This window comes from Mobula birostris, chromosome 18 (assembly GCF_030028105.1).
Source record: "Mobula birostris isolate sMobBir1 chromosome 18, sMobBir1.hap1, whole genome shotgun sequence".
NCBI classification, from domain to species: domain Eukaryota; kingdom Metazoa; phylum Chordata; class Chondrichthyes; order Myliobatiformes; family Myliobatidae; genus Mobula; species Mobula birostris.
This window is the reverse complement of record NC_092387.1, coordinates 4,001,853-4,019,717: the sequence shown is the minus strand read 5'-3', so window position 1 is coordinate 4,019,717 and position 17,865 is coordinate 4,001,853. Positions and strand designations below refer to the sequence as shown.

General features: G+C 42.8%; 1 protein-coding gene across 2 annotated transcripts in view; it reads left to right on the top strand.

Annotated features, from left to right (window-relative positions):
- Nucleotides 1-6,760: 6,760 nt before the first annotated feature.
- The window catches only part of LOC140211910 (E3 ubiquitin-protein ligase ARIH1), a 110,368-nt gene continuing 99,263 nt past the window's right edge, over nucleotides 6,761-17,865 (top strand). Inside the window, exon 1 of one of the 2 annotated variants that reach the window (XM_072282111.1) lies at nucleotides 6,761-7,225. In XM_072282111.1, coding sequence (XP_072138212.1) covers nucleotides 6,938-7,225 — 288 coding nt within the window. In that variant the 5' untranslated portion in view covers nucleotides 6,761-6,937. The remainder of the gene's footprint in view (nucleotides 7,226-17,865) is intronic. The other variant, XM_072282112.1, reaches the window with a different exon arrangement.

The window sequence follows — 17,865 nt, the reverse complement described above, 5'->3', positions numbered from 1 at the left end:
TATGCCAGTGATATTAAAATACTAATAAATTGAAGTTTGCTAATGACACTAATATGGCTGTAGAGGGATTTTGGAGGTTGTACAAAGACTACAAAACTTAATTGATATAATTGTTGAAGAAAGTGCAAAAATGGATCTGTCAACTGCAAAAACACAGAATGTATGGTGATATCTAAAAAGGAGAACCCTATCTGCAGGCTGAGAATAAATGGGGAAGATATAAAACAAGTACAGAACTTTTGCTACTTAGGAAGCTGGGTGACATCAGATGGCAGGTGTGACATGGACATCAAAAGAAGTATAGGGATGGCAAAAGACACCTTTACGAGAATGAAGAGTATACTGACCTATACTAAACTAGTCATGACAACCCTCAGAGTACTGAAACGTTACGTTTATCCAGCTATGTTACCTGGCTCAGAATGTTGGACAATATCTAGTAACATGAGGAAATGAATTGTAGCAGCAGAGATGTGGTTTTTGAGGAGGATGCAAAGAATATCACGGACAAAACAAATATCTAACAAGGATGTCATGAACAGAGCAAACACAAAAAGAGAAATATTGCATGAGATCATGAAAAGGCAACGTAACTTCATTGGACATGTGATTAGGAAAGAGGAGTTAGAATGCACGGTAATTATGGGAAAGATTGAAGGGAAGAAAGCAAGAGGAAGGCAAAGACAAATGATGATGGAGTCAGCAGCCAGAGAACTGGAAATGAATACCAATGAATTGATCCACTTGACTCGAAACAGGAGTGTGTGGGCCATAAAAGCTCAAACTGGGCATGGCACCTGATGATGATGATGACAAAGACTAAGAGAATGATGAGCACACAACATATAAAAGTATGGTACAGAAAAACACAAGCTTGTCCACATTAGTAGGGAAAAAAGTAATAATTTCTAAATGGTGTGATCTTTAGTGTTCAAACAGTCCTTTATATACATTGATGCTAGAAAGTTTGTGAACGATTTAGAATTTTTTCTATTTCTGCATAAATACGGCCTAAAACATGATCAGATCTTCATATGTCTAAAACTAGAAAAAGAGAACCAATTAAATAAATATCACAAAAACATTATATTTGTTCATTTATTTATTGAGAAAAATGATCCAATATTATAAGTCCGCAAACACGAGAAAAACTGCAGATGCTGGAATTTCAAGCAACACACATAAAAGTTGCCGGTGAACGCAGCAGGCCAGGCAGCATCTCTAGGAAGAGGTACAGCCGACTTTTCGGGCCGAGACCCTTCGTCAAGACTAACTGAAAGAAGAGCTAGTAAGAGATTTGAAAGTGGGAGGGGGAGATCGGAAATGATAGGAGAAGACAAGAGGAGGAGGGATGGAGCCAAGAGCTGGACAGTTGATTAGCAAAAGGGATATGAGAGGATCATGGGATGGGAGGCCTAGGGAGAAAGAAAAGGGGGAGGGGGAAGGATGGGCAAGGGGTATAGTGAGAGGGACAGAGGGAGAAAAAGGAGAGAGGAAAAGAATTTGTGTATATAAATAAATAAATAACGGATGGGGTACGAGAGGGAGGTGAGGCATTAGTGGAAGTTTGAGAAGACAATGTTCATGCCATCAGGTTGGAGGCTACCCAGACAGAATATAAGGCGTTGTTCCTCCAACCTGAGTGTGGCTTCATCTTTACAGTAGAGGAGGCCGTGGATAGATTATATCAGAATGGGAATGGGAATGGGAGTGGCCACACATTTTAATTCCACGTCCCATTCCCATTCTGTACCTCTTCCTGGAGATGCTGCCTGGCTTGCTTTGTTCACCAGCAACTTTTATGTGTGTTGCTCAATATTATAAGTATTTGCATTCAGTAACTGGTGTGATCCCCTTGTACAGCTTTAACTTCAACCAAACGTTTCCAGTAACTGTTGATCAGTCCTGCACATTGGCTTGGAGGAATTTTAGAGCAATCCTCCTTACAAAATTGTTTCAGTTCATCAATATTGCTGGAATACCTTGCATGAACAGCCCTCTTCAGGTCACGCCACAACATCTCAATTGGGTTAAGATCTGGACTCTGATTTGGCCATTTCAAAACATAAATTTTCTTCTTTTTAAAGTATTCTGTAGTTTTTTTGGATCATTGTCTTGTTGCATCATCTAACTTCTATTAAGCTTCAGGTGATGGACCACTACCCCGGCATTCTCCTGTAAAATGTCTTGATACAGTTTTGGATTCATTGCTACCTCAATGATTACAAGCTGTCCAGGCTCTGAGGCAGCAAAGCAGCCCAAACCATGATGTTCCTTCCATTATGCTTCACAGTTAGGATGAGGTTTTGGTGTTGTGTGCAGTGCCCTTTTTTCTCTCAACATAGTTGGGTGCATTTTAACCAAAAAGTTCAACTTTTGTCTCATCTGTCCACAGAACATTGTCCCAGAAGCACTGCAGAACACCCATGAGGTTATTTGCAAACTTGAGACATGCAGCAATGTTTTTTTTTTCGGAAAACCATGTTTCCATGAACACCACTCTTGTTCAGTGTTTGTCTTATAGTAGACACATGAACAGAGAAAGAATAGTATTCATGGAAGGACACCATGGAGGAAACTACTGATTAAAACAAGTGTTGAACAAAACACCATCTGGATGTTCTACAATGCTCACTGCTATGTTTGAAGAAAAAACATCACACCAAACCTAAAACCTTGCAAGTGTCTGTGCACCTCTAATTTCTGAATTGTCTTCCCTTTTAGAAAATAAAAGGGAAGAGAAAATAGTTTAACTTTATTCTTCCTAGCAAAATGCACAACCCCACATGTTCCTAAGTTGTATTCCATGTGCCACTTCTTTGCCTAGTCTTCCAACCCGTCCAAGTCCTTTTGCAGAAACAACAGAATGGTTTAAAAAGAAAAAAGTTGGTGTTTTGGAATTGCCCAGTCAAAGTCCTGACCTTAATCCTATAGAAATGTTGTGGAAGGAGTGCTGGAAGGAGTGCATGCAAGGAAGCTCACCAATATATCTGAGTTGAAGCATGACCTAAAATCCCTCCAAGCCAATGGGCAGGAGAAATCAACAGTTCCTGGAAACGTTTGGTTGAAGTTATTGCTATACAAGGGGGGGGGGGGGGGGTCACACCAGTTACTGAATAAAACACCTGTGGGGCTTGACAAGATGGGTGAACTGCGATACATTGAAAAGATTGAAGTTTCAACACAAGGTGGAAATTCTTTACCCAAAGGATAGTAAATCCTTGGAATCTGCACCCAAAGAATATTGTGCACTGTGAATACCTGAATATATTCAAGGCAGAGATCCATACACTTTTGGATATTGAAAGTATGGGGCTAATTCAGGAAAGTGACACTGGTGCAAGTCCTAATGCAGCTTCTATATCTTATAAACACAAGAGACTTTGCAGATGCTGGAAATCCTGATCAACATACACAAAATGATGGAGGAACTCAGCAAGTCAGGTAGCATCACTGGAGGAGAATAAACAGTTGATGTTTTGGGTTAAGACCTTTCACCAGGACTTCACCTATATCTTATGTTGTTATACCAACATCAAGTGTAGCTTCTCTTTCAAATTATCCACTCTCCTCACCATTTAGTCATAGTCATACTTTATTGATCCTGGGGGAAATTGGTTTTCATTACAGTTGCACCATAAATAATAAATAGTAATAGAACCATAAATAGTTAAATAGTAACATGTAAATTATGCCAGTAAATTATGAAATAAGTCCAGGACCAGCCTATTGGCTCAGGGTGTCTGACCCTCCAACAGAGGAGTTGTAAAGTTTGATGGCCACAGGCAGGAATGACTTCCTATGACGCTCTGTGTTGCATCTCGGTGGAATGAGTCTCTTGCTGAATGTACTCCTGTGCCCACCCAGTACATTATGTAGTGGATGGGAGACATTGACCAAGATGGCATGCAACTTGGACAGCATCCTCTTTTCAGACACCACCATCAGAGAGTCTAGTTCCATCCCCACAACATCACTGGCCCTACGAATGAGTTTGTTGATTCTGTTGGTGTCTGCTACCCTCAGCCTGCTGCCCCAGCACACAACAGCAAACATGATAGCACTGGCCACCACAGACTTGTAGAACATCCTCAGCATTGTCTGGCAGATGTTAAAGGACCTCAGTCTCCTCAGGAAAGAGAGACGGCTCTGTCCCTTCTTGTAGACAGCCTCAGTGTTCTTTGACCAATCCAGTTTATTGTCAATTCGTATCCCCAGGTATTTGTAATCCTCCACCATGTCCACACTGACCCCCTGGATGGAAACAGGAGTCACCGGTACCTTAGCTCTCCTCAGGTCTACCACCAGCTCCTTAGTCTTTTTCACATTAAGCTGCAGATAATTCTGCTCACACCATGTAACAAAGTTTCCTACCGTAGCCCTGTACTCAACCTCATCTCCCTTTCTGATGCATCCAACTATGGCAGAGTCATCCGAAAACTTCTGAAGATGACAAGACTCTGTGCAGTAGTTGAAGTCCGATGTGTAAATGGTGAAGAGAAAGGGAGACAAGACAGTCCTCCGTGGAGCCCCAGTGCTGCTGATCACTCTGTCGGACACACAATATTGCAAACACATGTACTGTGGTCTGCCAGTCAGGAAATCAAGAATCCATGACACCAGGGAAGCATCCACCTGCATCGCTGTCAGCTTCTCCCCTGGCAGAGCAGGGCGGATGGTGTTGAACGCACTGGAAAAGTCAAAAAACATGACCCTCACAGTGCTCGCTGGCTTGTCCAGGTGGGCGTAGACATGGCTCAGCAGGTAGACGATGGCATCCTCAACTCCTAGTCGGGTCTGGTAGGTGAACTGGAGGGGATCTAAGGGGAACTGGAGGGGATCTGACTATAGGCCAGAGCAGCTCCAGCACAAGTCTCTCCAGGGTCTTCATGATGTGGGAGGTCAATGCCACCAGTCTGTAGTCATTGAGGCCGTTGGGGCGCGGCGTCTTCGGCACAGGATGTCTTCCACAGTACAGGAACCCTCCGGAGCCTCAGGCTCAGGTTGAATACATGGCGAAGTAGTCCTTACAACCAGAGGGGAGAGGACTCTGGATTTGATGTACGCTAAGGTTAAGGATGCATACAGCTCCTCTCCCCTCCCCCCACTGGACAGGTCAGACCACAACCTGGTGCATCTAAAACCCTGCTACGTGCCCCTGGTGAAGAGTAAACCCGCAACCTCCATGTGGCTGACAGAGTGCCTGCCAGTCTGTCACCTCAAAACAACCCTGGAGCGCCTCATAAGCCTCCGACCATTTTCTCACTGTCCTCGAGGTTGCTGGTTTACTCTTCACCAGGGGCACGTAGCAGGGTTTTAGATGCACCAGATTGTGGTCTGACCTTCCCTTTGGGGGGAGGGGAGAGGAGCTGTATGCATCCTTAACGATAGTGTACATCAGATCCAGAGTCCTCTCCCCTCTGGTTGTACAGCTCACATACTGCGTGAAGTTGGGCAGTGTTCTAGCCATGGTAATATGGTTGAGGTCACCAGAGATGGTAATGAGGGCACTCGGGTGCTGGGTTTGTAAAATTTCTACTGCAGACAAACCCTGAAGTTCCCTATCTAAAAGCATTGTTGGAGATCCTTCACAAGGGGTTTAAAGGGGAAGCTCACCAGTTCTGAAAGGTAATTGGAGATGCATTATGTAACAGCACAGCCCACATTACACAAGTACAGCTGTAGAAGGCATGCTCATATTCTGAGCAATAGAACTATCTGATGCAAACCACCTCAACAATTAATCTAAGTCGCCCTCATTTTTCATTCATGTTCCATAGATTGTAACACATACTGTTCGATAGATGCCAAACCCCCTGGTACCCTGATGTGTTGCTTTTACTCCAGCAAGGAGGATGTTTGTAACATCTTCAGTCTCATCCTTCCAACAATCTCTGACGCCTACCATCAGGCAGGAGATCGTGAAGCATTAGAGTATGAAGTGTACAGGATGGGCCCAGGCTGTAAGACTACTGAATTTCCTGCCACCATCCAAGTTCATCACATATGAAGCACCAGTAGCGTTATCCTGTTTACTTTTTAACTTGTGTCGTAAATGCACCTTATTATTTTGTTAATTTATTTGTGATAATATTACTTGATGTGTTGTGTGTGAGTTACATGTACTGCGTTGTGCACCTTGGTCAGGAGGTACGTGTCTTATTTGACCATGTACTAGTGTACGGTTGAATGACAATAAACCCAAACTTGAAAATCAACTTCCAAAAGGGGAAAAAATTGAGGTAGACCCTGCAGTTTGGGTTTGTTTGGATGAAGGTGACATTGGATAACAAGTTCCATTCAGTCTCGAACAAATGGATCTCAACAAGTGGTTTTGCACTAGTTTCATGTAGGATAGAATTACTTTTCTTATTAAAAGCTTAAATTTTAAACAAGATGGAACCGTGGTCGAAGTTTACCGACGTGTTAGACAGGCAGGAGAGAAGGCGAGACCGAATACTGACCGGGCGTTACCTCCTGCTCAGAGACCGAAGCGGGGGAGGAGAAGGCTCGGCACTGCCGGCGGGTGAGAGGACAGGAACCAGCCGGAGTCGCAGCCAAACCATGATTTAACGTGGTAATAAAACGCCAGCCCGAGAGCGGGAAGCCAGCGGACGAACAGCCAGTCACCGAGTCATCGTCGAGGCACAGAACACGCGTGCGCGAGAGGGCAGCGGCGAACAGGTGGTGACATCACAGAGGGGGCACTATTGTGCGGCAGAAGTGGCTCGTCGGTGGGGCGGAAGTGACGACGGAGACGGAGGCGGACGCGCGCAGGCGCGGGTGTCGCCGGGAGAGAGTGCGCGGCCCAGTCCCTTTGTTGCGGTAGCGCTGCCGGGGGGAGTGCGGAGCGGAGCCTGAGGCAGGGACACCCACCCACCCACCCCCCCCTCCCTCCTCCACACACCGGCAGCTCACACCCGGCACCCGCGCAGCCATGGACTCGGATGAGGGCTACATGTATGATGAGGACGAGTACAGCGAGGAAAGCGAGCCTGAGGACAACTTCGAGATCGGCGAGGTGGAGATGCAGGAACCCGGCCTGGAGCCCGGGCAGGACGGCGATGGGGTTGGCGGCGGAGTCGGCGGCCTTGGAGGCCTGGGCGGGTTGGGAGGCCTGGGCGCCGAGCAGGAGGAAGAGGATTACCGCTACGAGGTGCTGAGCGCCGAGCAGATTGTCCAGCATATGGTGGAGTGTATTCGGGAGGTCAACGAGGTCATCGAGGTAAGCCTAATCGGACCAGCGTGTCGAAGGAAAGCTCGATGAAAGCCCAAGCAAACAGGCCGCACGGGAGCAGGGCCCAGGGACTTGTCTGAAGTGGGATGGCCGAAGACGGGACTGGTGGGAATGTAAGTTAGGGAATGCGGTGCAGGCTAGGAATGTGGGGGCATATTGGACCATGGAGGTGTGGGAGGAGGGTTTGGCTGGCTTATAGCCCAGTTAGTTGACTACTTGGGGTTGGTTAGTTTTTAGCAGGGTCTCTGGTTTGAGAGGGTCTGAACAAATGTCAGAAAGATGTTTGGATAACCTGTTTTCTTACTGGTTAGCTCGTGTGGTTTATCTTAGTTTTGTTCAATACACTTCTGTGAATTGAGTGTGAGAGTTGGGAAGTAGAGAGTTATCAAGATGCCATCTTATTTTATAAGCTTCTAGACAAATATATTTGTATATTCCCATTGGTATTTGGACTGGTTATCTTAATTGTAGATTATAATTCATTACTTATTTCTACCTTTGAATTGCAATATAGATCTGCTGGCTGAAATTAATATTTGGAGAGGTTGTCTTGAGATAGCAGCCAGGCTAACTGATTGATTATATCTTCTCAGCTGAGGCTATTATTGGTATGTTCCAATGCCATCTTTGTCCAGGCATGAGGTCTTTAAAGAAGAATAAATTTGTCAAGCCAAGATGTATGCTTTTTAGCTACCTCTTATGATATTGGGTGCCTCTATTGGGAAAAGCATGATCCAGTTTAACAATCAGCCTGCAATTTTATGAACTGGGTTAGCACACAGACTGGAAGTCTGGTTTCAGTCTTGGCAGAAGTTTATTATGCACTAGCTGGTATGTCTTTTTAAGGGTGGTTCATTCTAATATTTTGTAAAAGTTGTGCATAATGTTTGAATATGCCAGCTTCCATACTTCTCTACCCCATTGTTAGTTCTATTGATCCATTTTCCTTTAACCATTTCTATTTCCACATCCTGGCAAGTATTTAGAGTTTTTCTGCTTTAGATTTTATTGTTATTAATTGATTGATTTTAAAGCTTTTACACTATTTAAAGTGATAACAAACTCGGATGCAACAGCCACACCTTAAACTTTGGATATCTGTCCCAACTTCTCTATCGTTGTAATTATGTGCTGTGTTGTATGACATAGGTGATCATGGTTTCATGACCATGATTGGTCTTGGCAAATTTTTCTACAGAAATGGTTTGCTATTGCCGACTTCTGGCAGAGCCTTTGCAAGCAGGTCGTTACTCTGAGAATGTCGGCTTGGTGTTAGTGGTCACGTAACCAGGACTTGTGATGTGCACCAGCTGCTCAAACAGCCATCCACCATCTTCTCCCATGGCTTCATGTGACCCTGATTGAGGGCTAATGCACCTTGCTCAAGGGTGATCTTCAGGTTAGTGGCGCTAAGGGCCACCTTACAGCTCCCTTGGTAGAGACATATCTCCATCCCCACCGTCCTAACTTACTGCCTTTACAAAAATAAGTCCAATTTCCAAGGTGTACTTCAGTGAACAGACTTCAAGTATGCCATGTTGTCTGGATGTTCTATTGGCCATTCTGACCTTGGGTTGTCTGAGAAGAACTCTGGCCAATTCCCAGTACACAATCTACACATCATTAAGCAGTATTTGTTTTTCATTTATGTGCTTGGTGACATCCTGTGCAATCTACCAACATGGAAAAGATGCCAAAACTTTAAGGTCTGTCATCTCAGTTTTAGTCCGCTCCACGGCCCATTAGCAACAAGTAGCACTGGGTTTGTTGAATGTAGCCAGTGTTTCCTCCCCTCCTCCCCCGCCCTTCAGTTCATTGTGTGAGGACCAATAGATTTGCTTTCTGAATTATACAGACTTGATAGGCTAGTTTTATGGACATAAATACTTTTTGTCCCATGAACCTACTCTGCCATTCAATGAGGTGGGAAATCTCTAGAACTTGCTGAAGTCTCTATGGATGTGTCCGCTACAAGAAAAACACTGAACAACAATGGTTTTCATGGAAGGACACCATGCAGGAAACCAAATTTTAAAAAAACTGTTGCATGTCTCAAGTTTGCAAAAGCCCACCTGGATATTCCATAATGTTTCTGGGACAATGTTCTGTAGACAGAATAGACACAAATTGAACTTTTTGGCAGAAACACACACTGCTATGTTTGGAGGAAAATGGACACTGCACACCAACTCCAAAACTTCATCCCAACAGTGAAGCATTGTGGAAGGAGCATCATGGTTTGGGGCTGCTTTGCTGCCTCAGGGCCTCAGCAGCTTGCAATCGTTGCAAACAATGAATTCAAAGTTGTATCAAGACATTTTACAGGAGAATGAGTAGCAGTCCGTCACCTAAAGCTTAATAGAAGTTGGATGATGCAACAAAAAATGAGAGTAAATCAACAACACAATGGTTTAAAAGCAAAGAAAATACATTTTTTGGAATGGCCAAATCATAGTCCAGATCTTAATCCAATTGAGGTGTTGTGGTTTGACCTGAAGAGGACTGTTCATGAAAAGTATCCCAGAAATATTGATGAACTGAAACAGTTTTGTATGGAGAAATGGTTGAAAATTCCTTCTTGCCTTGTGGAAGTCTGATCAGCAGTTACAGGCAATGTTTGGTGGACATTATTGCTGCCAGAGGAGGTTTGACCAGTTATTAAATACAAGGGTTGACATACCTTTTTTCTGGCCTGGACTGTGAATGATTAAACAATGTCTTCAATAAAGACATGAAAAGTACAATTGTTTGTGTTATTAGTTTAGGCAGATTGTGTTTGTCTATTATTCTGATGTAGGTAAGATCAGACCACATTTTATGAGTACTTAATGCAGAAAACCAGGTAATTGCAAAATAAACTTTTTCTTGCAACTAGGTACAGTGGCATGCAAAAGTCTGGGCACTCCTGGTCAAAATTTCTGTTACTGTGAATAGCTAAGCAAGTAAAAGATCACCTGATTTCCAAAAGGCATAAAGTTAAAGATGACATATTTTAAGCAAGATTACTTTTTTATTTCTATCTTTTACAGTTTTAAAAAAACAAGGAAAAGGGCCTGAAGCAAAAGTTTGGGCATCCTGTATGGCCAGTACTTAGTAACACCCGCTTTGGCAAGTATCACAGCTTGTAAACGCTTTCTGTAGCCAGCTGAGTCTTTTAATTCTTGTTTGGGGGATTTTTGCTCATTCTTCCTTGTAAAAGGCTTCTTGTGCTGTGAGATTCTTGGGTCGTCTTGCATGCACTGCTCTTTCGATTCACAGATTTTCGATGATGATTAGGTCGGGGGACTGTGAGGGCCATGGCAAAACCTTCAGCTTGCGCCTCTTGAGGTAGTCCGTTGTGGATTTTGAGTGTGTTTAGGATCATTATCCTGTTATAGAAGCCATCCACTTTTCCTCTTCAGCTTTTTTTTTTACAGACAGTGTGAAGTTTGCTTCCAGAATTTGCTGGTATTTAATTGAATTCATTCTTCCCTCTACCAGTGAAATGTTCCCCGTGCCACTGGCTGCAACACAAGCCCAAAGCATGATCGATCCACCCCCGTGCTTAACAGTTGGAGAGGTGTTCTTTTCATGAAATTCTGCACCCTTTTTTCTCCAAACATACCTTTGCTCATTGCGGCCAGAAAGTTCTATTTTAACTTCAGTCCACAGGACTTGTTTCCAAAATGCATCAGGCTTGTTTAGATGTTCCTTTGCAAACTTCTGACGCTGAATTTTGTGGTGAGGACACAGGAAAGGTTTTCTTCGATGACTCTTCCATGAAGGTCATATTTGTGCAGGTGTCGCTGCACAGTAGAACAGTGCACCACCACTCCAGAGTCTGCTAAATCTTCCTGAAGGTCTTTTGCAGTCAAAGGGGGGTTTTGATTTGTCTTTCTAGCAATCCTATGAGCAGTTCTCTCAGAAAGTTTTCGTGATCTTCCAGACCTCAACTTGACCTTCACCATTCCTGTTAACTGTCATTTCTTAATTACATTATGAACTGAGGAAACAGCTACCTGAAAACACTTTGCTATCTTCTTATAGCCTTCTCCTGCTTTGTGGGCATCATTTATTTTAATTTTCAGAGTGCTAGACAGCTGCTTAGAGAAGCCCCTGGCTGCTGATTGTTGGGACAAGGTTTGAGGAGTCAGGATATTTATAAAGCTTTGAAATTTGCATCACCTGGCCTTTCCTAATGATGACTGTGAAGAAGCCATAATCGTAACAAGCTAGTTAAGGTCTGAGACCTTGGTAAAAGATATCTGAGAGCTCAAATCTCTTGGGGTGCCCAAACTTTTGCATGGTGCTCCTTTTTTTCACTCTAAAATTCTACAAAACAAATAATACACTAATCTTGCTTAAAATGTTGAAAAGAATGTTTGGTCTTTAACTTAATGACTTTTGGAGATTAGTTCATCTTCTGCTTACTTAACTATTCACAGTAACAGAAATTTTGACCGGGGAGCCCAAACCTTTGCATGCCACTGTATCTCCTGTTCTAGTCTACTATCTGGTAGAAATAGTTTCTTTCCACCTATCCCATTGGTTCTTTTTTGATATTTTCAGTCAAATTACCATCAGCCTTCTAAATTTTGTGGAGGGCTACTTCGGTGATTTCATTGTTTTATGATTTAAATGTTGAAACAAGTAATAATCCTTGGGTGTAGTGCTCAGTCAAGCATAAATTTGTATGCAAGGACCTGTCTTCTGTCAATGTTACCCTTCCTTGTATTTGTAGCACCATTTTAATGACCGTTGAACCTTCCCTGCTGGTTGGTGGGCTCCCGACCATGGTTTCTCCATCCAGCCACTAAGAATGTGGCGATTAATGCAGTCGGATGCCTCAAACTCAGAGTCATGCTGTGAAGCTGCAATTTTCCTAGCTTGTGATTTAGTTCCAGATGCTTAATTAACTTTGGGTGGGCTCCCTCGGCTGTCTACCCAAGTTCCAATTGAAGTGGATTTCAATTGATTGGAGTAGTAAAGCACAGAAATGGGCCTTCACTGCATCTGGTTCATGCTGACTTCCTAACGACACTAATCCCATTTGCTCTCATTAGGCCTATATCTCTGTGTTTTTCTAAGTGTTGTCTAAATGCTGCTTAAACATAATTATTATATCTGATTACACCAACTGCTGAAGCAACAAGTTCCAAATTTTAACCAGTCTGTGTGCACTCAAATCACCTTACACATATACCCTCTGTACCAAGTGTAAAAGATCTAACTTATCTGTGTCTCTCATTTTTATTTCTTTGTGTGGTTACACCTCAGCCACCTTCATTCCAGGGTAAGGAAGCCACCCTGTATAATCTCCTCCTAGAATTAAAGCTCTCCATTCTGGGCAAAGTCATGGCAAAATACTCAATTTCCAGCATCTGCTGTTGAAAAACTCAGTAAATCTCCTTTGCAGCTGGCCAGTGGTGTAGTGGCATCAGCACCGGACTTCCAGCCAAATGGTCCCAAGTTTGAATCCAGCCGGCTTCTGGCATGCTTTCCATCTGTGCTGGATTGAGTGTCGAGCTAAAAACGGCAAAATGTCGCCTGATGCACCACAAAGGCACGAAGAATAATAACAAATAAACTCTCCTTTGCATTCTCACCTGTGAAATCATGTTCTTCTAATAATGTGTGGCTAGAACTGCACAGGATATTCCTAGTAGGGTCTAACAAATGGTTTGTAAAATTGCATATGATTTTCTAGGTTTTGTACCAGTGTTTGTTGCTGTACACTTCCATCTGAACTGGTTATAGGTTAGAATGCTAGCACTCTGCCATTTGCTGAATATTAACTTATGGAGAAGGTAGCTCATTGTCTGTACACCTACTGTATAAAGTATAAGTATAAATACTTTGTAGTTAACAGTCTGAATTTCAAACAAACAGCAGAGCAGTTTCAATGCATTGCCTCGGCTGTGTCACTCAAATGGGACCTAGCTTTGAGCATTGATATTTGAACACTTTTTGATTTCATGCTGATCTCAGCAGCAACTAAGCTCAGAAAACTTTGTCCTTTCCTCCAGCAGAGTCATAATCACCCTGGAGTAATAACACAATATTGCACATCTTTTTCTAGGTTCACTGGAGTTATGGCACCTGCTCATTTGTATCACTTGGTTGAGGGCAACATCTTGCTCTACAAACCACATTGGTGTTACAGGCATAGGCTCTGGGCGTGCTAAGGAGTTTGTTCGGAGACCAGCATCTGTGCCTTGCTGCCACAGTACTTTTTGGGTGAGATGATGCTTTTGAACTGCAGACTGTGGTTGTTTTCCTTTTGGTGAGTGTGGAGGATGCAACTTGTTCTGATCGTTATATCTGACCTTGCCTGGGTGGGGCTGTTAGCACATGAATCATTTTGTGATGGTCAACCTTCACGGCAGGAAGCTTTTCCACCATTATGAGTTGGGTATTATTTTGTCTTTAAAATGGTGGGCAATCATCATTTTCTTTGCAGAGTGTTTTTCAATATCAGTAGTATATGATCTCAAATTCATTGTTTTGTAGCAGTGCTGCATTGCAATTCTTAATTTAAAAAACTGTAAATTACAGTAAGTATTTAAAAATAAGTATTTCAAAATTTAAAAAAACAAGTAGTGAGGGTCCTGCAACCACCACGCAAGTGCCTTTACAAAGGCATGACAGCATCTCTACTTTCTGAGATTTTCGGCACATCATCTAAAACCTCTACGGATGCACAATGGAGAGAATCGTGACTGGTTGCATCAAGGCCTGGTACGGCAGCACAAGGCTCATGAATAGAAACGCCTACAAAATGTAGTGGATACTGCCCAGTCCACCACAGAAAAAAACCTTTGAGCATGTCTACAAGGAAGGCTGTCATTAAAAAAAAAAGCAGCATTTCTCATCAAAGGCCCCCACCATCTAGGCCATGTTCTCTCATCGCATTCAGGAACTCATTATGTTATGTTCTCGATGCTTATTGCTTTAATATTTCGTTTGTTGTGCACTTTCGTTGTTTGTCCGTCCTGTTGGTTGTGGTCTTTGATTCTACTATATAACTTGGAACTTGAATCTCAGGGTTGCACATGGTGGCATGTATGTACTTTGTCAATAACTTTACTTCAAACACTTACAAGTCAAGCAGCCTCTGTGGAGAAGAGAAATGTTTACATGCAGGTCAATATTTTATCAGAAATGGGATAAGTGTAAATAAATGGAAATTAATGAAGAGAGCAGGAAGAAAGGTTGAAGGCAATATTTTATCAGAAATGGGATAAGTGTAAATAAATGGAGATTAATGAAGAGAGCAGGAAGAAAGGTTGAAGGCAATATTTTATCAGAAATGGGATAAGTGTAAATAAATGGAGATTAATGAAGGGAGCAGGAAGAAAGGTTGAAGGCAAATGAGTGGATGACCAAGGAGGTGATTATATAATCTTTAAAACAGGGTCACTTGGAGGGTAATGAAGAAGGGTAGCATGAATTAAATACGTGAAATAATGAAATGAGAATGCTAGAAATATGAAATGGTTTAGGAACAGAATTGGGTTTGTTATCTCTGGCATATGCTGTGAAATTTGTGTTGCAGCAATACAAGACATTACTATAAGTTAAACTCAGACACGGTAGCATAATAGTAGCTTTGTTATAGAGCCCGAGACCTGGCTTCAATTCTTGCTACTCTCTCTAGGGTGTATATGCGTTCTCCCTGTGATCGCATGGGTTTCCAGCAGGTACTCTGGTTTTCTCCCACATTCCAAAGACTTGCAGGTTAGTAGGTTACTCGGTCATATTGGTGTGGACTTGCTGGGCTGAATGGGCCTGTTACCATGTTGTTTCTCTACATAAGTAAATAGTGCAGTAGGGGAATAGCGAATTGGTGTTTATGGTTCATGGCGCTGCGTCTGTAATTGCTTTCCCCTAGCTGTGAATGCTGAAAGCTGAATTAGGACAACATTTCTTTGCAAGGGAAGTTTAGCACACCCAGAAAATAATTTAAAAAGGTTTGATTCTATGAAAGTACAGAAAAGGATGGGATAGGGAAGACAATTATGGGTTTAAGTTGCACAAGAATGTCCTCTGTTTTGTGCTGAATTGGACTGCAATTTAGGAAAACATTTGCTGCGAGGCCACAGATCATGGAGAGATGTGTTTCCTGATTGCACACTCATTTGTGCTCTGCTCAGTGTATTATACATGTGGCTGTTTGGTTCTATGTATTCATGTTTACTTAAGAATGTAATAGAAAAAATAGAAGAAAATAGTTGTTCCATCTTTTCAGTACCTATACAGCTGAGCCCTTCTTTCCCATCGTATCCAAAGATCTATTTCTGGTGAAATCTTAAAAGGACAGAATGTCAAATGAACAGTTTACAATTTACAGTGCTGCTGTTCTCAGGCCTAAATGGCAGACTCAGTATCCCAAGACTATGCTTTCTAGCTGGGCAATCAATCTCTTGCCTTTGGTCCTTCTCTCTTGGAGTTGTGTCTCCATTTCAACAATTCCTCTCACCTGAGTCAGTATCAACCAGTATTAATCCAGGCTCCTTACTAGGCCAATGCTTTCATCCCAATAATGAAGAGTGCCGCACAGGCAAATGTATGGACTACTCTGGGGAGGGAAAGAAAAGCTGCAGTATCCCAAAGTAACACACAAAATGCTGGCAAAACTCAACCTGTCAGGCAGCAGCAATGGAAAGGAATAAACAGTCGATGTTTTGGGCCAAGACTCTTCGTCAGGAATTGGCCCAAAATGTTGACAGTTTATTCCTCACCCTAGAGGCTGGCTGACTTGCTAAGTTCTTCTAGTGTTTTGTGTCGCTCTGGATTTCCAGCATCTGCAGGATCTCTTGTGTTTGAGCTGCATTATCCCAGGTGTGATTTTAATATGGTGAACCTGTGTTCAGCCTAGATATACCTAGGCCTAGTGGTTTGTCTGCTTTTATCTTTTTTAGAAATTAACATAATTAAATTGCATATGGTTAAGCCAAGGTTATATAAGTGGTTAGGAAGAGTCTTTGATGGAGCTTGAATGTGTCATGTTGTCTCAGTCACAGTCACTCAAAGTCCCTGTTACTGTTTTGCATTCATTTCAAGATGTTCTGCGATGTTTTCACTTGATGGTCAATGTACTGATGTTTGGTTTCTATACCCAGTATCATGCCATGCCAAAGCTTGTAGTCTTGATTGATGATGTGCCATCTTTTTGGTTTTTCCAACTTCCAATTAGAAGATTAATGGCTTTCTGAAGGGTAGGTCGTGCCTTACAAGCCTGATTGAGGATGTGACTAAACACATTGATGGTAGAGCAGTAGATGTAGTGTATATGGATTTCAGCAAGGCATAGAATCCAAGAGGACTTTGCTTTGTGGATCCAGAACTTGTCCACAGAAGGCAAAGTGTGGTTGTGAAGAAGAAGAAAGCCCTTAACTCTGGGTGGAGTCATCGGGACGCTGTCATGACGGCGTTTTTTTTTTTTAGCAGGCTTTCTTATTTTTACGAGACCGAGTTGCTAGCTCGACGCTCAACCCAGAACAGATGGAAAGTGTGCAAAGGAGCCGGCTAGATTCAAACTCAGGAGCCTTTGCTCTGAGGTCCCTCTATTGTGATCCCGTTCGTGACGCCAAATATTAAAGTCGGATCTGAATAAAACTCAGGAGACCGGCTTCTTATCATCACCACAGTTTATTGCGCACTCTACTGCAGGAGTTTCTGACCCAGTTGTTGAAGGGACGTAAGTACTGCCACCCTCCAACAAGTGGACTAACTCAGTCAAGTTACAGCCATATATTTATACATAGTAAGTCCCATACATTACTATTGCAAGATGTTATCAGAACTGGTATGCCCACCAAGTCTGTTGGTGCAAAACTTACATTAGTCGAACATGGCAGGGAGAGTTTTCTTCCTTCTCCCGTCTGCGTTAGATGTGGGACATTCAAGAGACTTTGAACTTTTTTACTGTGCCATGGTCTGTTCTTCATCAAGTTATGGTATTGTTGCACTGTTGTAGCTATATATTATATTTACGTGGTTTTGGTTAGTTTTTCAGTCTTGGTCTGTCCTGTGTTTTTGTGATATCACACCGGAGAAATATTGTATCATTTCTTAGTGCATGCATTACTAAATGACAATAAAAGAGGACTGTGTGTCCTCATAATCTTAAAAAAAAAATCAACTTGTAGACACAAAGAAAGGTCCACCTGTCAAGGGAGTCGTACCCGGTGTGCAGGTACAGGTTACCAGCCATTCCCACCTCTTCCAGGTGTGTACAATTATGTATATAATCGACCAATATTGGTAAAATCTGTAGGAATACAAACCTGTCCCGCTGGGGTGATCCAAAGGCCCAGGTCGAGGTCTTTCTGGCACCCCATCTGGGACCACAGTTTGCTCTCCTCAGAGGCGTCCCCCTGAAAATACGTACCTCCCACATGTCTAGCAAACCCGTGCTGCTTAATTCATGGAGGGTTGCTTGACGGGAGCCCGAGGGGACTACAACTACCGAGGATTGTGCCGCACTTTTCGCTGTATTATCTGCTAAAGCATTGCCTTTAGTAACCCAGTCGGACATGCGGGTATGGGCTGCACATTTAATAATAGCCAAAACTTGAGGTAGCTGTAGAGTGGTGAGTAGGTTGTTTACAAAGGTGGCATCACTAATAGTGTGGCCAGAAGAAGTC